The following is a 15,359-nucleotide window of genomic DNA, read 5'->3' as shown; positions in this document are numbered from 1 at the left end:
AATTTGCCAGAAAAAGGCAATGCAAATTTACCCCTCGTCATGCAGCTGAGTTCATAGTTATAGTCTACTTGAATATGTATATTAGTTTATGTAACTTATTTAGGAATGCTAGTTCTCTATATAATTAGGGGATACAGATGTGTCTGAACTGTAAAGCAGAGTACTTTGGTTAAGACATCATATAATGTGAAAATTAAGTGTTCTGATTAACAACTGAAGGTGCCTTAACCTTTAAAGACTGTCAAATTTGGAATTATATTCTGTGATATGATAGTAGCACGTGTGATGTTGCATCCCAGTTGCAAGTCTGCAGTTTGGATAAGAGACTGGACCAGATGGAAGCAATAAAGGTGTATTTCCCTTTAATGGGAATACAATAATATTTGCATGTGTAACTATAATGGTTAGGAGAGCAATTGATTGTACAACCCATTTCAGAGTTAAAGTTTTGCTTCAGGTCTACACAATCTAAAGATCAATGTACTGATGTTCACAGTTAGGGGTAGTTTTTATAAACTGCTGGAAAATTATTAGCCTACTGGAAAAAATATGTATTAGGGAGATCAAAAGGTGAAAAGAAGGTGATGATACATTTTTTTCTGAAATATGTAATTCTGGTTGCTTGTGTTCATGGAAGGTAACTAAACTTCTGTAGGCAAAGGCTAGGAAGAGGATCAGAAAAATAAATATCATGTCTGAGAGAAGATTTAAGTGGCTTATACATATCAGTTGAAAGCTGAAAAGATAGATGATTGCGTTCCTTATCAGATGGGTAAGTACAAGAGTTGAGAGGCATTTAAATACAACTGCAGCACATAAATGACTACAAAACAGCATGAATATTTTTAGACTTTAAATCTAAAAACAGTCAATTGCAATCGGGATATGATGCATATCTTTATTACATATTTCATTTGTAGATGCAGCAAATTACAAATTTGCCAGTTATGAGAATCAGAACACTACACACAAGGAGATTCCTATACACGTTTGGTGCCTTGTGATTTCTGTTGTTCAAAAAAAAATAAATAAATAAAAAAGAGAAGTCTTAAATTGAGATATTTCTATTGATAAATTAAGATAAAATTGTTGTTGTTGTTGTTGTTGTTTAATAAGTGAAAACAAAACAACTCCCACAAACTCTGACCATATTTCTGATTTGAGCTTTATCTTGCTCAGTTCTTGATATTTGGCTGAATTCATAAACACTGTGACATTCATTTTGAATCAAAGTTGTACCCATCTGTGTATACTGTATATAGTCAAAAGTTATCCATTTGAAGGTATGTGGTTATAAAATATGGACCTTAAATTTTATCAGACTTTTTGAATATATATTTCCTCTGGTCAGCTGGCACATCGATACACTTCATACAGAATTTGTATGTAGTGTCATACAGTAGCTGGCTTACTTATGACCCATCCAGAAAGAAAGAAATGCTTTGGCTCAATTTGGATTTAGTGGGCTGTGTTTTTTTGGGGGGGTGAGAGGGTGTGGAGGGCCCTTGAGGCATGTTTCTTCTAGAAGTGAAATACATAAATGGCATCTGATGAAATCAGTAATGTTATTCCTGCCAACACTTTCATTCTTCAAGTCCAATAATAACTCACTGAGGATTGGTGTGGTTTGTATTTTTTAATTAAAGTTAATTTAGTCTTGAGTTGGATTTATTGCTGAACAACTAATTCCTAAACACCGGTTGGAGACCTTGTTGTTTAAAAAAAAAAAAACAAACAACAACATCTCTAATGCCTTCATGCATTCCAGAATTGTTGCCCAGTGTTTTGGAAGGCATTATGCCAATTTTTACTTCAGCGTTCCATGGAAGAAACTCAGCCATATCTTCTCAAGGGTGATGGTTGCTGTTTTGTTTTGTTGTTGTTGTTTGATTTTTTGTTTGTCTGTTTGTTTTGTGGTCTTTTGTTTTGTTTTTGTTGTAGTTTTTGTGTTTGTTTTTTTTTTTTTTTTTTTTTTTCCCCCCAGGTTCTAACCATAAATTTAGATGCAAATACACTCTGAGCACACTAACTGGAGCTAATAATTTTATTAAGGAGCAGATCTGTCTTGCAAATATACATCTGGCATACAAATAGCATGTGTAGATGAAACTGAATAAGCATATTTGGCAACAGAACCAGAAAAGTTTCCTAGAGAATGCATTGGAGAATCCATGTAGTTCATAAATGATTTGTGTAAGAAAGTCTCCATCTGAGCTCTGTTATAGTTCTCCAATATAAAAAAATAATGATGTAAGCTGATAATGAAATGTAACGTGCTAGTAAGCAAATGAGGGACAGTGTTTATATTTATACAGCTTTCCAGCAAAAGATTAAGGAACTGATGTTGCTGTGCATGCAGTATTAATCATTTCTAATGTCTGCTAAGACTCTTCAAATTATATGTGCTCATGTAGATCAGTCTGACAGAATGCTAGAAAAGGAAATTCAGCTTCTGAATGACCTGTGAAACCTCTGGAGCCTACCATAAAAGGTGGACCTGTGTTAGTGTGGCCAGATGAACTGTGCCGATGTGCCATTCTGGTGCCTGAGAGGAGCCTGAGCACCATGGACAGAGACCGACAAAGCCAGGGAGTGTTGACTCCATGGAGAAAGCAATGACTTCACCTCTAATCAGAGAGCTCAAGAAAACTGTTAGTGCTGATAACCTTGACCACCAGTTTTTCCAGATAGGTGTCTTCTTCACAGATTTCATAATGTCTGATTCATCTCTGTTAAGGTTTGTCTCTTCAGTCATGATTAGGCTTTCTTTCTCCATAGTGCTGATGCTTCTCAAAAGGCTACGTCCTAGTTTGGCTCTCAGTTTATACTTAGATGCAGCGCCATCTCCCTGCAATTATGCTCTTTATAAATAAATAGAAAAATACTGTTTAAGAATACTTATTTCATTTTATCTTGAAGATAACCATGTTCTTCATGAATTACAGCTGACCAGCGTGCAATATTTGTAGGATTCTGTCTCTGTGATGTTCAGATATTGTGTCAAATTTATCCCAAATAAGTGTAAACCTTTAATATTTTAATCTCTGCTTATGTTAAAGCTCTTTTCTTTTTTCTTTCCATTTTCCCCTATTTTTCCTCCACTTTTCTCCCCCTTTTTCTCTTTCTATCTGTCTATTTTTGGGTATATAAAAACTTTGTTGCATATAGAGGCATCAACATATCTTTAATAGAGAATTCGTAACTGAGTCACACAGTCTACTTATTTCTACTGCCATGATACTTGGATATCATATCTTTTGATCAAATGGAGACCTTTTTATCAGAAAGATACAAGTGTCAGTATCTGGAGATGTGCATAATAACAGAGTAGAACTGTGTTTTCTGAAATATACCTTCCCTTCAATGAAATTTTCACATGAGGAGAGCTCATTTTGGATACTGTATGATTAATACAACTAAGATGCTTAATTTCCAGTGGGTTGAAGGACTGTTGCTAGAGAATACACTGCACTGAAGCATCCCTTTAAAAAAATGAACGGTTGCTAACTCAGTACTCTGTGGTCTCTGAAAGATTTGTGGTAGGTTTTGCAGAAAATGTCCTCACATTTTGCTTTTGAATTCTTCATTTCTCTCAAGCTTTTAATGACAGAAGAAATAAAGAATGACTTTTAGCTCTTTGTCATTAAATAAGTCAAGCAGAAGTTACAATCCATTTGTGTAGCCACAGCAAATGATGCCAATAAAGAAACAGATCTTGCAAGCATAAGTTGTATCTATGCTCCATTGAGAGAATCAATACTGAGCTTCCAATTTTTTGGAGGAAAATATTATTTCTATTGGATCATTTTGTGCTGATGCATTTTTACAAGCCAGTGCCAAATAATCTTCCAGAACTGTAGGTTTGCATTAAGAAATGATTATGAAATATAATACTTAAAATGTTTTATGTGATTTTTTTTTCTTAACTCAGTAAAAAATTGCCTAAAGTGAAGTCATAAATTAAAACTTATGATATAAATTTATCTAATTTGCTGGTTTTCCAAGGGGGTTTGATAGAATGCTCATTAAATGTGTGTTAATTCTACATCTCAGGGCACCTACAGGAAATATCATCTCTATTACATAATTCACCTTTGCCAACAAGGGGAGAAATTGTGTTTTTTTGAAGTGTAAGAGATAGTTCAAGATTGCATATTGCATTTTGAGTGGAAAATATGTACGAGTGTTGTTTTGGGTTCCTTAAACTTGAAATTTAGCCATCTTAATATACATTGTGACTACACTGTGACCTAATATACAATGTGACTACATTTAAGAAAAGTTTACATAAGTTTCCATAAGGTGTTTGAATGTATATGTGACAGAAAATCTATTAAATGGGTAGCTTTTCACTTTAATAGTAGATGATGAAAATTTTGAAGATCCACAGATAAACTGTATACTTGCTACTTTTCCTGCTCCTTGATTAGTTTGGTTTGCAGACTTAATTTCCAAAAGACATAGTATAGTTTTCCTTTCATATGTTGATATGTATGTATCACAAGCCTTATTTTTTCTAGATGCAGATAATTGTTAACTCACTGGTCATATGTCAAATCATGTTGGTTTTTTTTAATGGAAAATAGTTTTGTTTGTTTGTTTTGAGACTGGATTTAGCAGTGTAGTTAGCAGAAACTGTCAAATAAACAAACATAGAGAACTTTCTCCTGCGGTGGGACGTGAGCTTATTTCTATTTGCATTCAGCTTGCTATTCTATGGTTAACTGCCTTTGATGGTTACTAGTAAGGGCATCACATCTCTTGCTTTCCAATGTGGCAAATCATGGTTGTTAATCTTCTGGTGCTAGCCAGACAGCATGACTTTCAATGAAAAAGCACTACACAAATGTTATGATAAGAATTCAGTTAAAATAAAAAGATTCACAATATTAATGTGCTGTATTTGGATGTACTGTTCATTCTTTTTTTGCATATCTTCCCATTGGAATTGTATTCTGACGTGCAAATCTTAATGTCACTGCCATCAAGGCTTCTCCATATTACTAGTAAAGATTATGTGAGATCCTTGTTTATGATCTAAGTATTATTACTGTTTGGAGTGAAAAAAATTAAAAAGGTTCCACGTCTTTTGACTATTTTTTGACCATATGGAATGCATTGTAGCAAGTTTTAATATGAAAATTAATGAAGTGATCTGAAATATATGACTACTTATATTTTGAAAATGTATTTGAAATTTTAGAACATTATATGTCTAATCAGAAAGCCTGAAGTCTTTATTAATTCTATTTTATAATGTTTCCTCTACTCTTACACACAAATGATGTGCTTCAGTAACAGGAAATAAAGCCAACAAGCAAAGCCAAAATTGAAATCAAGGCTGCAATTTTAAGCTCTGTCCTTATTGCAATGACCTCACCTTGAAGAGAATGAGCCACCACTTCTAGAAAATTCATATAAAATACTATGCAGGAAGAAAAATAGTGGACAGATTTATATTCAGATTATCTGCTTGCAGACAAACTGTATTTCCCAAAAGTTAGCCTGTGAGCAAAGCAGAATTTCCTTATGGATTCTGGTATTTGCTGGGCAGGGCAGCACGTTTCACAGTTTCCCAGAACATGGTGGTGTTTGTGTTGTATCTCTCTCAGCATCATTTAGAGAGCCAAATGGAGATACTAGCAGTGTTTTTGTTTGTGATCAAGAATAGTGTTGCTTCTTGTGCTCTACCCAAAACTTCCACAGTTTATGCTAGATCAGATTCATTCAGAATGTAATTTTCAAATGTTTCTGATTCAGACTGTTATTTGGAAACACAAAAATAAACACATCAGGGGGGAAGGAAATGACTTTTACAGCTAGATGGTGACAGTATTTTGTGGAAGCTGAACCTTTGTTTTCCTTGTAAATACTGAGATGAAAAAACAACGTCCTCTGCTCTTAAGGCTGTAAGAAATGGAAATATCAAATAGTAGAAGAGCTATGATCCCACTTCTGGATGTATTTTAGCTTAGCCAGCGGTATATTACTGTAACCTCCAGTTTTGTTTTGTACATCTTCAAAGCTAACCTCCTCATGAATGATTTTCTTAGAGTGGAAACCTATTAAAAATAAACCACATGGATTCATACAGAAAACTTCAAGGTCCAAAATAAACACAGTTTATTTCCAAAGTTAAAAATTATATGAATGTAATGTGATTTTGAAAAAAATTGCCAATATCTTAAATCACATATTTCCAAATTGTTACCACTTCCTAATGAAGAGGGAGTTCTTGTGCTTCCCTTATAATCTCTTGTGGAAGCCAAACGCTTAATAAATGTGAGGCAGAAAGCATGTTAAAGAACTAGCAGAGGAAGAATGACTTTACTAGGAATGATGCAACTGTTCCATAGTGTGAGATTTAGCAATTTTTGAATTTGAAAATGAAATGTTTTCCAATTGACTTAAACAGCATTTATCGACCTCTTCCCAATATAGATATGCAACTGGCTCAGCATTCCATTGTGAATCTTGTAGATTTCTCTTATATCTCACACAGAGATCTCATTTCACTTCACTTATGTTGCTATAATAGAAATATGGCTGGAGTTATACAGGTTTTGCTTACTCTGTTATTTTCTGGAGAGGAAAACAAATTAGTTTTACATAATGCTCTTTTGCAAGAATAGAATATTTCTGAGAGTACTGTGTAAATAATTACAAAGTTTTTGTTTGATTTCATTTTTATTAGTAAAATGTTAGCAATGGAAGATGTATTCAGTGCTGAACAGGCCTTAAAAGTCTCAGTCTCTTTTTTCAACCTCTCTTATTTTTCCTATGCTCATTTTTGTTAGCACGGGGTCATACACTTCTCTTCTGTGCTGTCTTATTCTCCTTAGGCACACCCTTTTCTGTTGCTCTTGGGTCTTTTACATCTCTTGGTCAAGTGAACACAAGCATAGAACTGTAATTTCAGAGATCTTCCTGGTTCATGGTAACAATGTGCTAAAGAAGAGAAAAAAGCAAAACTGATGAGTAGGCGTGTTAACTATAAGGCAGAAGAGCAACAGGGTCAGTTTGCGCTTGAATGAAGGCATCCAAATTTTGTGTTTTATAGCACCTCCTCCTCTCCCCTCCCCTTTCCTTTTCTCCTCATGATGTTTTACTGATGAACTGTGGGGGCTGCTTCACAGATGCCTGGACAAGTCTGGGCTTTCAGCGTTTTGTTGCTCCCCCATCCATTGTTCTTTGTCACAGATTCAAATCCAAATTCAAGAAGGGAGCTCTTGAAATAAAGTGTTCTACATTTCCACTGAAAGTCTTTAAACAAATATACTCTTTGACACCCTCCATGTTATTAAAATCTGGTTTAAAATGCTATTAAAATACTTTCTACATTTCTGGACTCACAGCTTAAAATAGAGAAAAAATCTGTTAACGACTGAAGGATTAAAAAAACCCAGCCACCTATAGAGAATAAACTCTGGAATTCTTCATTTTATTATTTTTTTTCTTCATGAAATTAGAAGACATCAAACTGAAGGGTCTCCACCCAAACCAAAATTATAGGTTTTGAACTGTTTGTAAGAAATAACCATTAGTCTGCCTGGAGCTCTGGCAGAGCTGGAGCCTTGTTTGTTGGGGTGAAGTGGAATGGCATTGCCTCCTCCTGTGAGAGATGTCTATTAAAGAAGTTTGAAATGGTTGATGGAGTCAATCTGGAAATACAATAGCTGATGCCACAGATCCTATATGTGACCTATTTGTTTCCAGTCGCGACCAAGACTCGGCAGAAAGTGTGATGACTTTGATAGGCTGTAGATGAACAACCTTTCCCAATTCTTTCTGATCCTCTCAATAAAGTAGTTGGCTTATACTCAAGATTTTTGTGAATGAAAGTGTATTTTTTTCCCCTGCCTTTATTAAAATCATGGACATTCAAAAACTGAATTATTTTATCTTAATTCATGGAGGTAACCCCATTTAATTTTCCATAGGATTGGCCTTTGCTGCTCTCTCTTCAGTCCATCCAGTTTTTGGTTTATATGGGTCTTTCTTCCCTGCCATTATATATGCCATATTTGGAATGGGACGTCATGTTGCAACAGGTGAGTGTCTTTTTGCTCTAAACATTTTCAGATATATGAAACTGGAAAAAAACATTTTATCAATGAAAGGGATATTCTCTGAAAATAAATAAACAGAAATTAAATGTTTTTGTGCTTCCTTTTACAATTTTTTTCCTCCCCAGTTTAAGTACTTTAAAAAGCCCATTAAGGATACACTGGAGTTACTTCTGTCATTGTAACTTTATACTGTACTTACATTTCTTTTGTGAATGTCATTTAATAAGGCATTTTGGGATTTTAACAACTAAAATCTTTTCTTTTTTTGTTTTTGTTTCCCAGATTTTTAACATTTTATTATTACTCTATATTTTTATTACTGTATAATTTTTAAGATTTTAAAATATTAATCAATTAGAATCTGCTTCAAGACAGGATTTTAACAAAGAAGCTATGTGCAAACAGCAACAAAAAAGGCTCTATCCACAACTTCTATATAAGTCCCCATGTCCATCATTGATTTTTTTTTTCCCTATTAGCAATTTCTATAAGACTAATGGTGTTCTGTGTACATACACAGACAACAGGAATGATGATTGTTAGTGGAGTCAGTTATGTCATGTGAGGATCAGTCACTTGAATAACAAATCCCTACATCTTTTCCTTGACTACTTTTGATAGAATTGACAATTGTCTGAAGGCAGCTTCTGCCGTGACAGTATCAGTCTTACATAAACTGTTCTCGAGTTCAGTCTTACTAGATAAAAAATTTCAAAAGAAGAGAATGGATTTTAAAAAAAAGAAGGGCCAGTCTGAAAGATACCTGTGAATATCCTGAATTTTGCATCAAAATGCAATTTTGATGAATATTAGAAACCCAAGTAATATATGTCACGTCATCAAAAAAAAAAGTGTGATCCTCCAAAAGTCCCTTCATGCCTCAACATGACAGGGAAATTAATATTTCTGTCATAGGGAAGAGTTTAGTGCTTAAAAAATGGAAAATGTGACTAAATGAAGTGAGCAGGAAAGCCATGAGAAGTGGTAGGTAAAACATATGTAGGAAGATTAGAAGGCCAGAAAGAGGAATTTGAAACATGCCATGGAGAGGAAGATCAATTGGATGACTGAAAGTTTCCTAAGTGCATCAAAATCAGGAGGCTTGGAAGGAAACTGGTGGGACAGCTTTCTGAGGAAAGCATAACCAGTGCATTCTGTGACAAGGTCACAAGATTTTTGAGCTACCACTCTTATTTCACTTGCCAAAAAGGCTCTGGTTCTTGGTAACTGCAAACCTGAATTTCACCCTTATTTTTACAGATTACAGTAAAACTATAAGATCACTGAAAGTTATGTGTAATCATTGTCTGTACGAAAGGTGTTAGTGTGACTTTTGTACAGGAAAATCCCATCTCACTAAACTCATGGAGTTCTAAAGAAGTGCCAGTAAGCAACTGGTGAAAGGAAATATTTTGAATATAAGATATCAAAATGTTCAAACAGTTACCGATAAGGTTGCACAGCAAAGGTTATTAACAAAACTAAGTCGCCCTTGTGATAGAAGAAAGTTCTTTTATTAATGATTAGCTAGTTGTAGGATAAGAAGAATAAGACAGGACTCAATGGTCATTTTTCAGTATGGAGGAGTCCCTTGTAGGTGCCCTGAGAATTGTGCTGGGAAGTTTGCTAGATAGGGTAGAACTGTACTCACCATGTCTTGCTACAGTAGAAGTACAGATAGCTCAATGAAACTGGTGAGAGATCACTTTAGAAGAAAGTGTAGTCTATAGGATATACCACAGCAGATGCTAAACTTCTGGAACCTGCTCCCAGAGGACATTGCAGTGGCAGAAAATACTATCAAGTTCAAACAGAGATTCAACAAATTCATGAATGCTAGTCCATAAACAAAATCTAAAAAACTTGCTAACATCCCTAGTGCAACTGCTACACTATATTGGGGATTATGTAGGGAATGGTCTGCAGAAAGTGACCAGGCTTGTGTGCCTTGCCTGAGTAATGCCTCTGACTGTCTTATTAAATACTGAATCCTTCTTTATCTATGTTTCATTAAACATGCTTTTCCTCTCTGAGAAAATGTTTATTTTCTTGCTTGCCTCCATTTATTGGAGTGCAGATTATTTGTTGAGTTCTTGAACACACACATCAGTGAACTCTATTGGGCTAGGTATTATGTATATAGCATGATTTGATTAACCTAGAAATTTGAATGGTGAGCATTTGTGACCCTCAGGAAAAAACATTTCATCACACATATGGTGAGCCAAAAGCATTTATGTTAACTTGCAATCACTGTGAATTGTGGTATTACAGCCTCTCTTGTTAATGTGTCTACATGACACTGTGCATTAATACAGACACAAATACATTTGAATTTGAATGTATAAATGGTATTTTACATGAAGAAATTTACATTAAAAGTGCTTTAAAAAATTCTTAAGAGTGCTCAAAAGGATACTTCCACTCAAAATGGTCAAGTTTTTAAAAGAGGCCATTAGTGATTAGTATGCATATAGAATCATTGGTAGCTAATCTGTGTTGTTTATTGTTTTTTTTTGTTTTGTTTTGTTTGGTTTTTTGTTGTTGTTGTTGTTGTTTTTTGTTTTTGTTTTTGTTTTTGTTTTTTACAGGAACTTTTGCCTTAACTTCCTTAATATCTGCCAATGCAGTTGAACGTCTTGTTCCTTCCATTGGCACTAATTTCACTGCGAACAATAATTCAGGAATCTTGGGCCTGTCAGAGTTTGAAATGCAGAGAATTGGAGTTGCTGCAGCAGTTTCATTTCTGGGAGGAATCATTCAGGTAGGTGGCGAACACATATTCTTGGTGCTGCTGAAGCTCAGCATTTGTGACAGATATGGCATTTTTAATATATTTTTTTCACTTAGAAAAGCTGACCCTGGGTCTGGCTTAGTATTCATGAATGATGAAATGTGTAAGAATTTGGTGTAAGAATCTGTTGCTCCTTGGTTGAGATGTAGTAATTGTCTCTGTACACGCTCATAGAGTGTTGCAATATGAAGTAAAACCACATTCAGTCAGTTCCAATATAATGCTCAGTCACTGTTGGTGCTCCCTTTCCTTCTCCTTTGGAAACAAGACATGAATCATCTCTCTGGTAAGCACTGACATATTCCTGAGGTTTTCTGTCGCTCTTGTCTTGAAGAGAAATACTATTCAGTATTCAGTAATCTTTAAATTCTCTTTTGAGTTTACAGACCCGTTGTTAAAGCATAATAAATTAGTAGAACAGATGTCTTCAAATAATTTACCAAAGCTTACACAAATGATCAGAGATCTTTTTAATTTTTTTTCTCTTTTCCTATTCTGACCACAGACACTTAGTTCCTTTACCCAGTGCCGTTTGCTTAGGTCTTCAAAGAAGGCTTCTAACTTCCCTTGTAAATATTTAAATGGAAGAAATGTTTCAGCTCTTGACATGGCAACACCTCCTAGTACCCATCCTCCTAAGAAAGATGGATCCCCATGCTTGGTGTTTTAGGTCCATCCACCATAAAAAGGATGAGTTAAAGAGCCCAGAACTGGCATGTCCAGTGTATTGGCACTGGGCTGTAACTGGGGCATGTACTTATGCTAGTTGGTAGGAGGTATCAAGAAGTGCATTCATTTCTGCTGTGCTGTTGCTGTTTTAATTCTACTGCTTACTTAAATATACCATATAAGACGAAACCCAGAGGCGGAATACAGAGTAGACCTAATTCTGATCACATCACACAGGTTGCCAAGAAGCTGTGGGGTCTCCTCCTTGGAGACCTTTAGAAGCCACCTGGGCTTGGGCTCCCGATTTGGGTGTTCCTGCAGAAACAGGGGTGGGCCAGATGGCCAAGAGGGCCCTGCCAGCCTCAGTCATCCTGGTGTTCTGATGTTCTGTTTTTTGTGCTTGGCTTCTGTGTATGTCTGTTTGTGCCAGTGAGTGCATCACACCACTGCATCGTGTGCAGAGCACTTGTAACAGAAAAAGGTCCTTTGAGCATTACATGCTTGGGAGTGCTGTGCTCAGAGCCTGACAATCTCTTACATCATCTCTGCTTGTGTGTTAGAGGCCAAAATGCCTACAGCAGGAAGCTGGTGACTGCATTTGATCTAAGGTCAAAATCCAGTGCAGAAAATTGTTCTTAGCAGAATCCCATTAGGTGTGTAAATCCGCTTCCATTTTCTCTTTCATTCTGAAAAGTACTGCCTTTTCATATGCCTTAAACTGTCCCAGATGACTTATCTCAGCCTCTGCCCTGTTCAAGCTGGACTGCAACAAGAACTAGAAAATCCTCTGTATGGATCTTCAAAGTGTGTCTGGCAAGGAGCTGAGCCAAGTGCATGGGCTTCTCTCCGTGATCAGAAAGGCTGCGTTTATTACAGTCCTGCTAATAAACTTGGTGCTTGTGCTGCCAATAATACTTCATGCAAGCAAAATGATCAGAGCATCAGCCTAGGACATAGAGAAAAGATTATAATCCTTTTTTTCCCATATCCCAGAGGATACTCAGAGATATTCGAGTGGAAGTCCAGATCAAGGTTGTAAATAAATTTTACCATCATCATAGGTCTATTTTTGTCAGCTTGATTCCAGTCCTCTGGCTGGCAGTTGCTGCAATTACCAGATAAAGAGACTACAAATCTCTCTGTAGTTGAGAGCTGCGACAGTGACCTGCTTCTTCTCATCAGACTAAACTAGAAGTTAATGGATAGCTTGCAATAAGATATGGCATTCTGGGGTGAGAATATGGTGTATTTGGGGGAAACAGGTTTCCATTGAAGACATCCTGAATTGCAAAAATTAATCAAATTAATTGAACTACCAGAAGAAAAGGAAAAAAAAAAAAAAAAAAAAAGTAAGAAAAAAAAAGACCTGATGCTGTGACTGTTCCATAACTTGGGCATTTTCTTCTCATGGGATGAAGTGTCTCTCTCCAAAATTGCTGATTCCCTCTGAGAAAAAATAGGCTGAGACACCAATCCACTTGGCTAGAAAAGGAATTTGATACTGTTTTTCCAGTAGCCTGTCTAAGCACTCTAAGCACATTCTCTGTAGTTGACCTCATTTTCTTAGCCCAGGAACCAAATGATCTGAAAGAGTACCACCACGTCTTATTCTGAGTAGAGCTCAAAGAAAAAACACCCAGCACCTTCCAGAACACAGAGTTCTGAGGGTTTTAAAGTTTGTACTCCAAAAGTGAGTTCATGCAACAGGTAACACGTTATCAGACTCAATTAATTTGGACAGAAATTTTGAGATTAGTCATTTCCAAAGAGCTTGTTATGTGATAAAAATTTTTTACTGTCCATAAAGTTAAATTGACTACACAATGAAAGTGGAATTTCAACAATAATAAACTGAGTTCGTTGTCATGGGAAGTAAGTATTGAAAGTGGACGAGAACTAAAAGGATTTGAATTAATGAACAGAGAGGGGTTTGGTTTTCTGCAATTACTCATTTCTCTCTGGCTAACTCTCCATCCTCTTCTTGTAGCTATCAGGTTCAAATTATGGAACAGCAAAGATCACTGCTAGAAAAAGTTCCTTTTGCATTATCTTTCTCCTAGTCCCACATTCAGTTTTAATACTTTTCTAGAATTTCTTTTTTCGTTTCAGGTTTGTTTTTTTGTTTGTTTGTTTGTTTGGTTGTTTTTTCCTATAATCCTGTCTTTCACCACTTCTGCTGTTTACTTTTATTATAATTTTATGAAGTTTGTTGAAACAGGATGCGTAACTGTACAAATATCTCTGATTTTCTGTAAGCAAGGATGATGCCCCATCTTCTGAAGAAAAATCAGTAGCTCCTTTTCTGAATACCTGCAAAACTGGAAATCTCAACATATAAAGCTGTTGCAACTCAAAGTATTGGACTGACCATCCATGTATTTGTATGTGTGTGGGGCCAGTGTGATATCAGGAAGCTTAGGATCTGCCAGAGCAGTGGAAAATCTGTGGGATGAGGACACCAATATTACAGTGACTTGGGACAGAGTAGGTCTCTACAGAATTATGCAGAGTTCAGCTTAAGTTTCATATCTCTGTAGTTTCAGCACCTGTTACATTTGGTAGCTATAGACATTGCTGACTTTGGAAATCATACTATGGACATGTCAACTAGGTCGACAGTCAAATATCAGTGGAACAGGAATGAGTCTGAGCACCACCTTTACTGGAATGATCTTTAACAATGTTTGCTTTTCTCATATGGAATCATAGAATCGTATATTTGACCAGGGTAGTAAGAAGTGTATGGAAACATTTTCTTCAACTCTGCTTTCATTACTATGTTTAATGTTAGAGTCTGGTAAAGCAGTGATGTGAGTGAGGTGGTGCAGGTGGTTCAGTGGTTCCACTGTAAGCTGTATTCATCCTTCAAAAGACTTCTGCTTTCAAACCTCATTTACCTTACAGTTTACTAGAAGGAACCCATCTCACTGATCTGTCACCAGGAAGCTGCACATTATCACACTTGCTAATGCACATACTCTTGCTCTCCAGGTAGTGATGTTCACGCTGCAGCTGGGCCATGCCACCTTCTTGTTAACAGAACCAGTGATCAGTGCAATGACCACAGGAGCTGCGACACATGTTGTGACTTCACAAGTGAAGTACCTTCTAGGAATGAAAATGCCATACATATCAGGACCACTAGGATTTTTTCAAGTGAGTCCAGTAAAAGAGACAGGTTATTTCATTAGCTAATGTTTAATTAAATTTAAATCTTAATTTTAATGTATTTTTTTAAAATATATATTTATGATGTATGTGTGTGAAAGAACTGATGTAATACCAAAATCTTCATTTTGCTACTTCTTTTTTTGTAGAAACAGATTAGGAAAACTTGATGAAGAGGTAGCAAGGCTCGGTCTTATTTTGGAAGGATTCAGAAACCAAGTCTTCAGTGTATGTGTATACAGCATCAGTAATTATCTTCATGAGCCTTAGCAATGAGAGATTCACCATCTACTAAAATATTTGTTACTTCTTTAGAAGCTTTTTCATAAATGCTTCTTAATATAGAATGTAAGCAGCCATTGTTGTTTTTTTATAGTGTTTCCAAGGAGAAACATATGGGCATATTAGCATCTTGTAGAGTTGATAATGTTAAGTACAACAGCCAGGAAATAATCAAAACACAGATTATGAGCAATAATAAAGAACAGCAGTGATAGAAGGAAATATTTCCATGTTGGTGTGTTGATGATATCATAAATGAGGTAATTCAAATGCTTTGAAAGAAATCTATTCCCTTATCCCTTGTATATTTTAATGTATATGAAAAAATTTCTTTGCAAGTTCTTTGCCTTTCACTTCAGTTTTGAAATCAACCCTCT

General features: G+C 35.8%; 1 protein-coding gene across 1 annotated transcript in view; it reads left to right on the top strand.

Annotated features, from left to right (window-relative positions):
* The window catches only part of SLC26A7 (solute carrier family 26 member 7), a 59,482-nt gene that overhangs the window by 4,255 nt on the left and 39,868 nt on the right, over positions 1 to 15,359 (top strand). Inside the window, exons 2-4 of the mRNA XM_072329441.1 lie at positions 7,941 to 8,051; positions 10,661 to 10,837; positions 14,528 to 14,688. Of these exons, the coding sequence (XP_072185542.1) occupies positions 7,941 to 8,051; positions 10,661 to 10,837; positions 14,528 to 14,688 (449 nt within the window). The remainder of the gene's footprint in view (positions 1 to 7,940; positions 8,052 to 10,660; positions 10,838 to 14,527; positions 14,689 to 15,359) is intronic.

This window comes from Excalfactoria chinensis, chromosome 2 (genome assembly GCF_039878825.1).
Source record: "Excalfactoria chinensis isolate bCotChi1 chromosome 2, bCotChi1.hap2, whole genome shotgun sequence".
In the NCBI taxonomy this organism is placed as follows: Eukaryota; Metazoa; Chordata; class Aves; order Galliformes; family Phasianidae; genus Excalfactoria; species Excalfactoria chinensis.
This window is presented reverse-complemented; position numbering and strand designations above follow the sequence as displayed.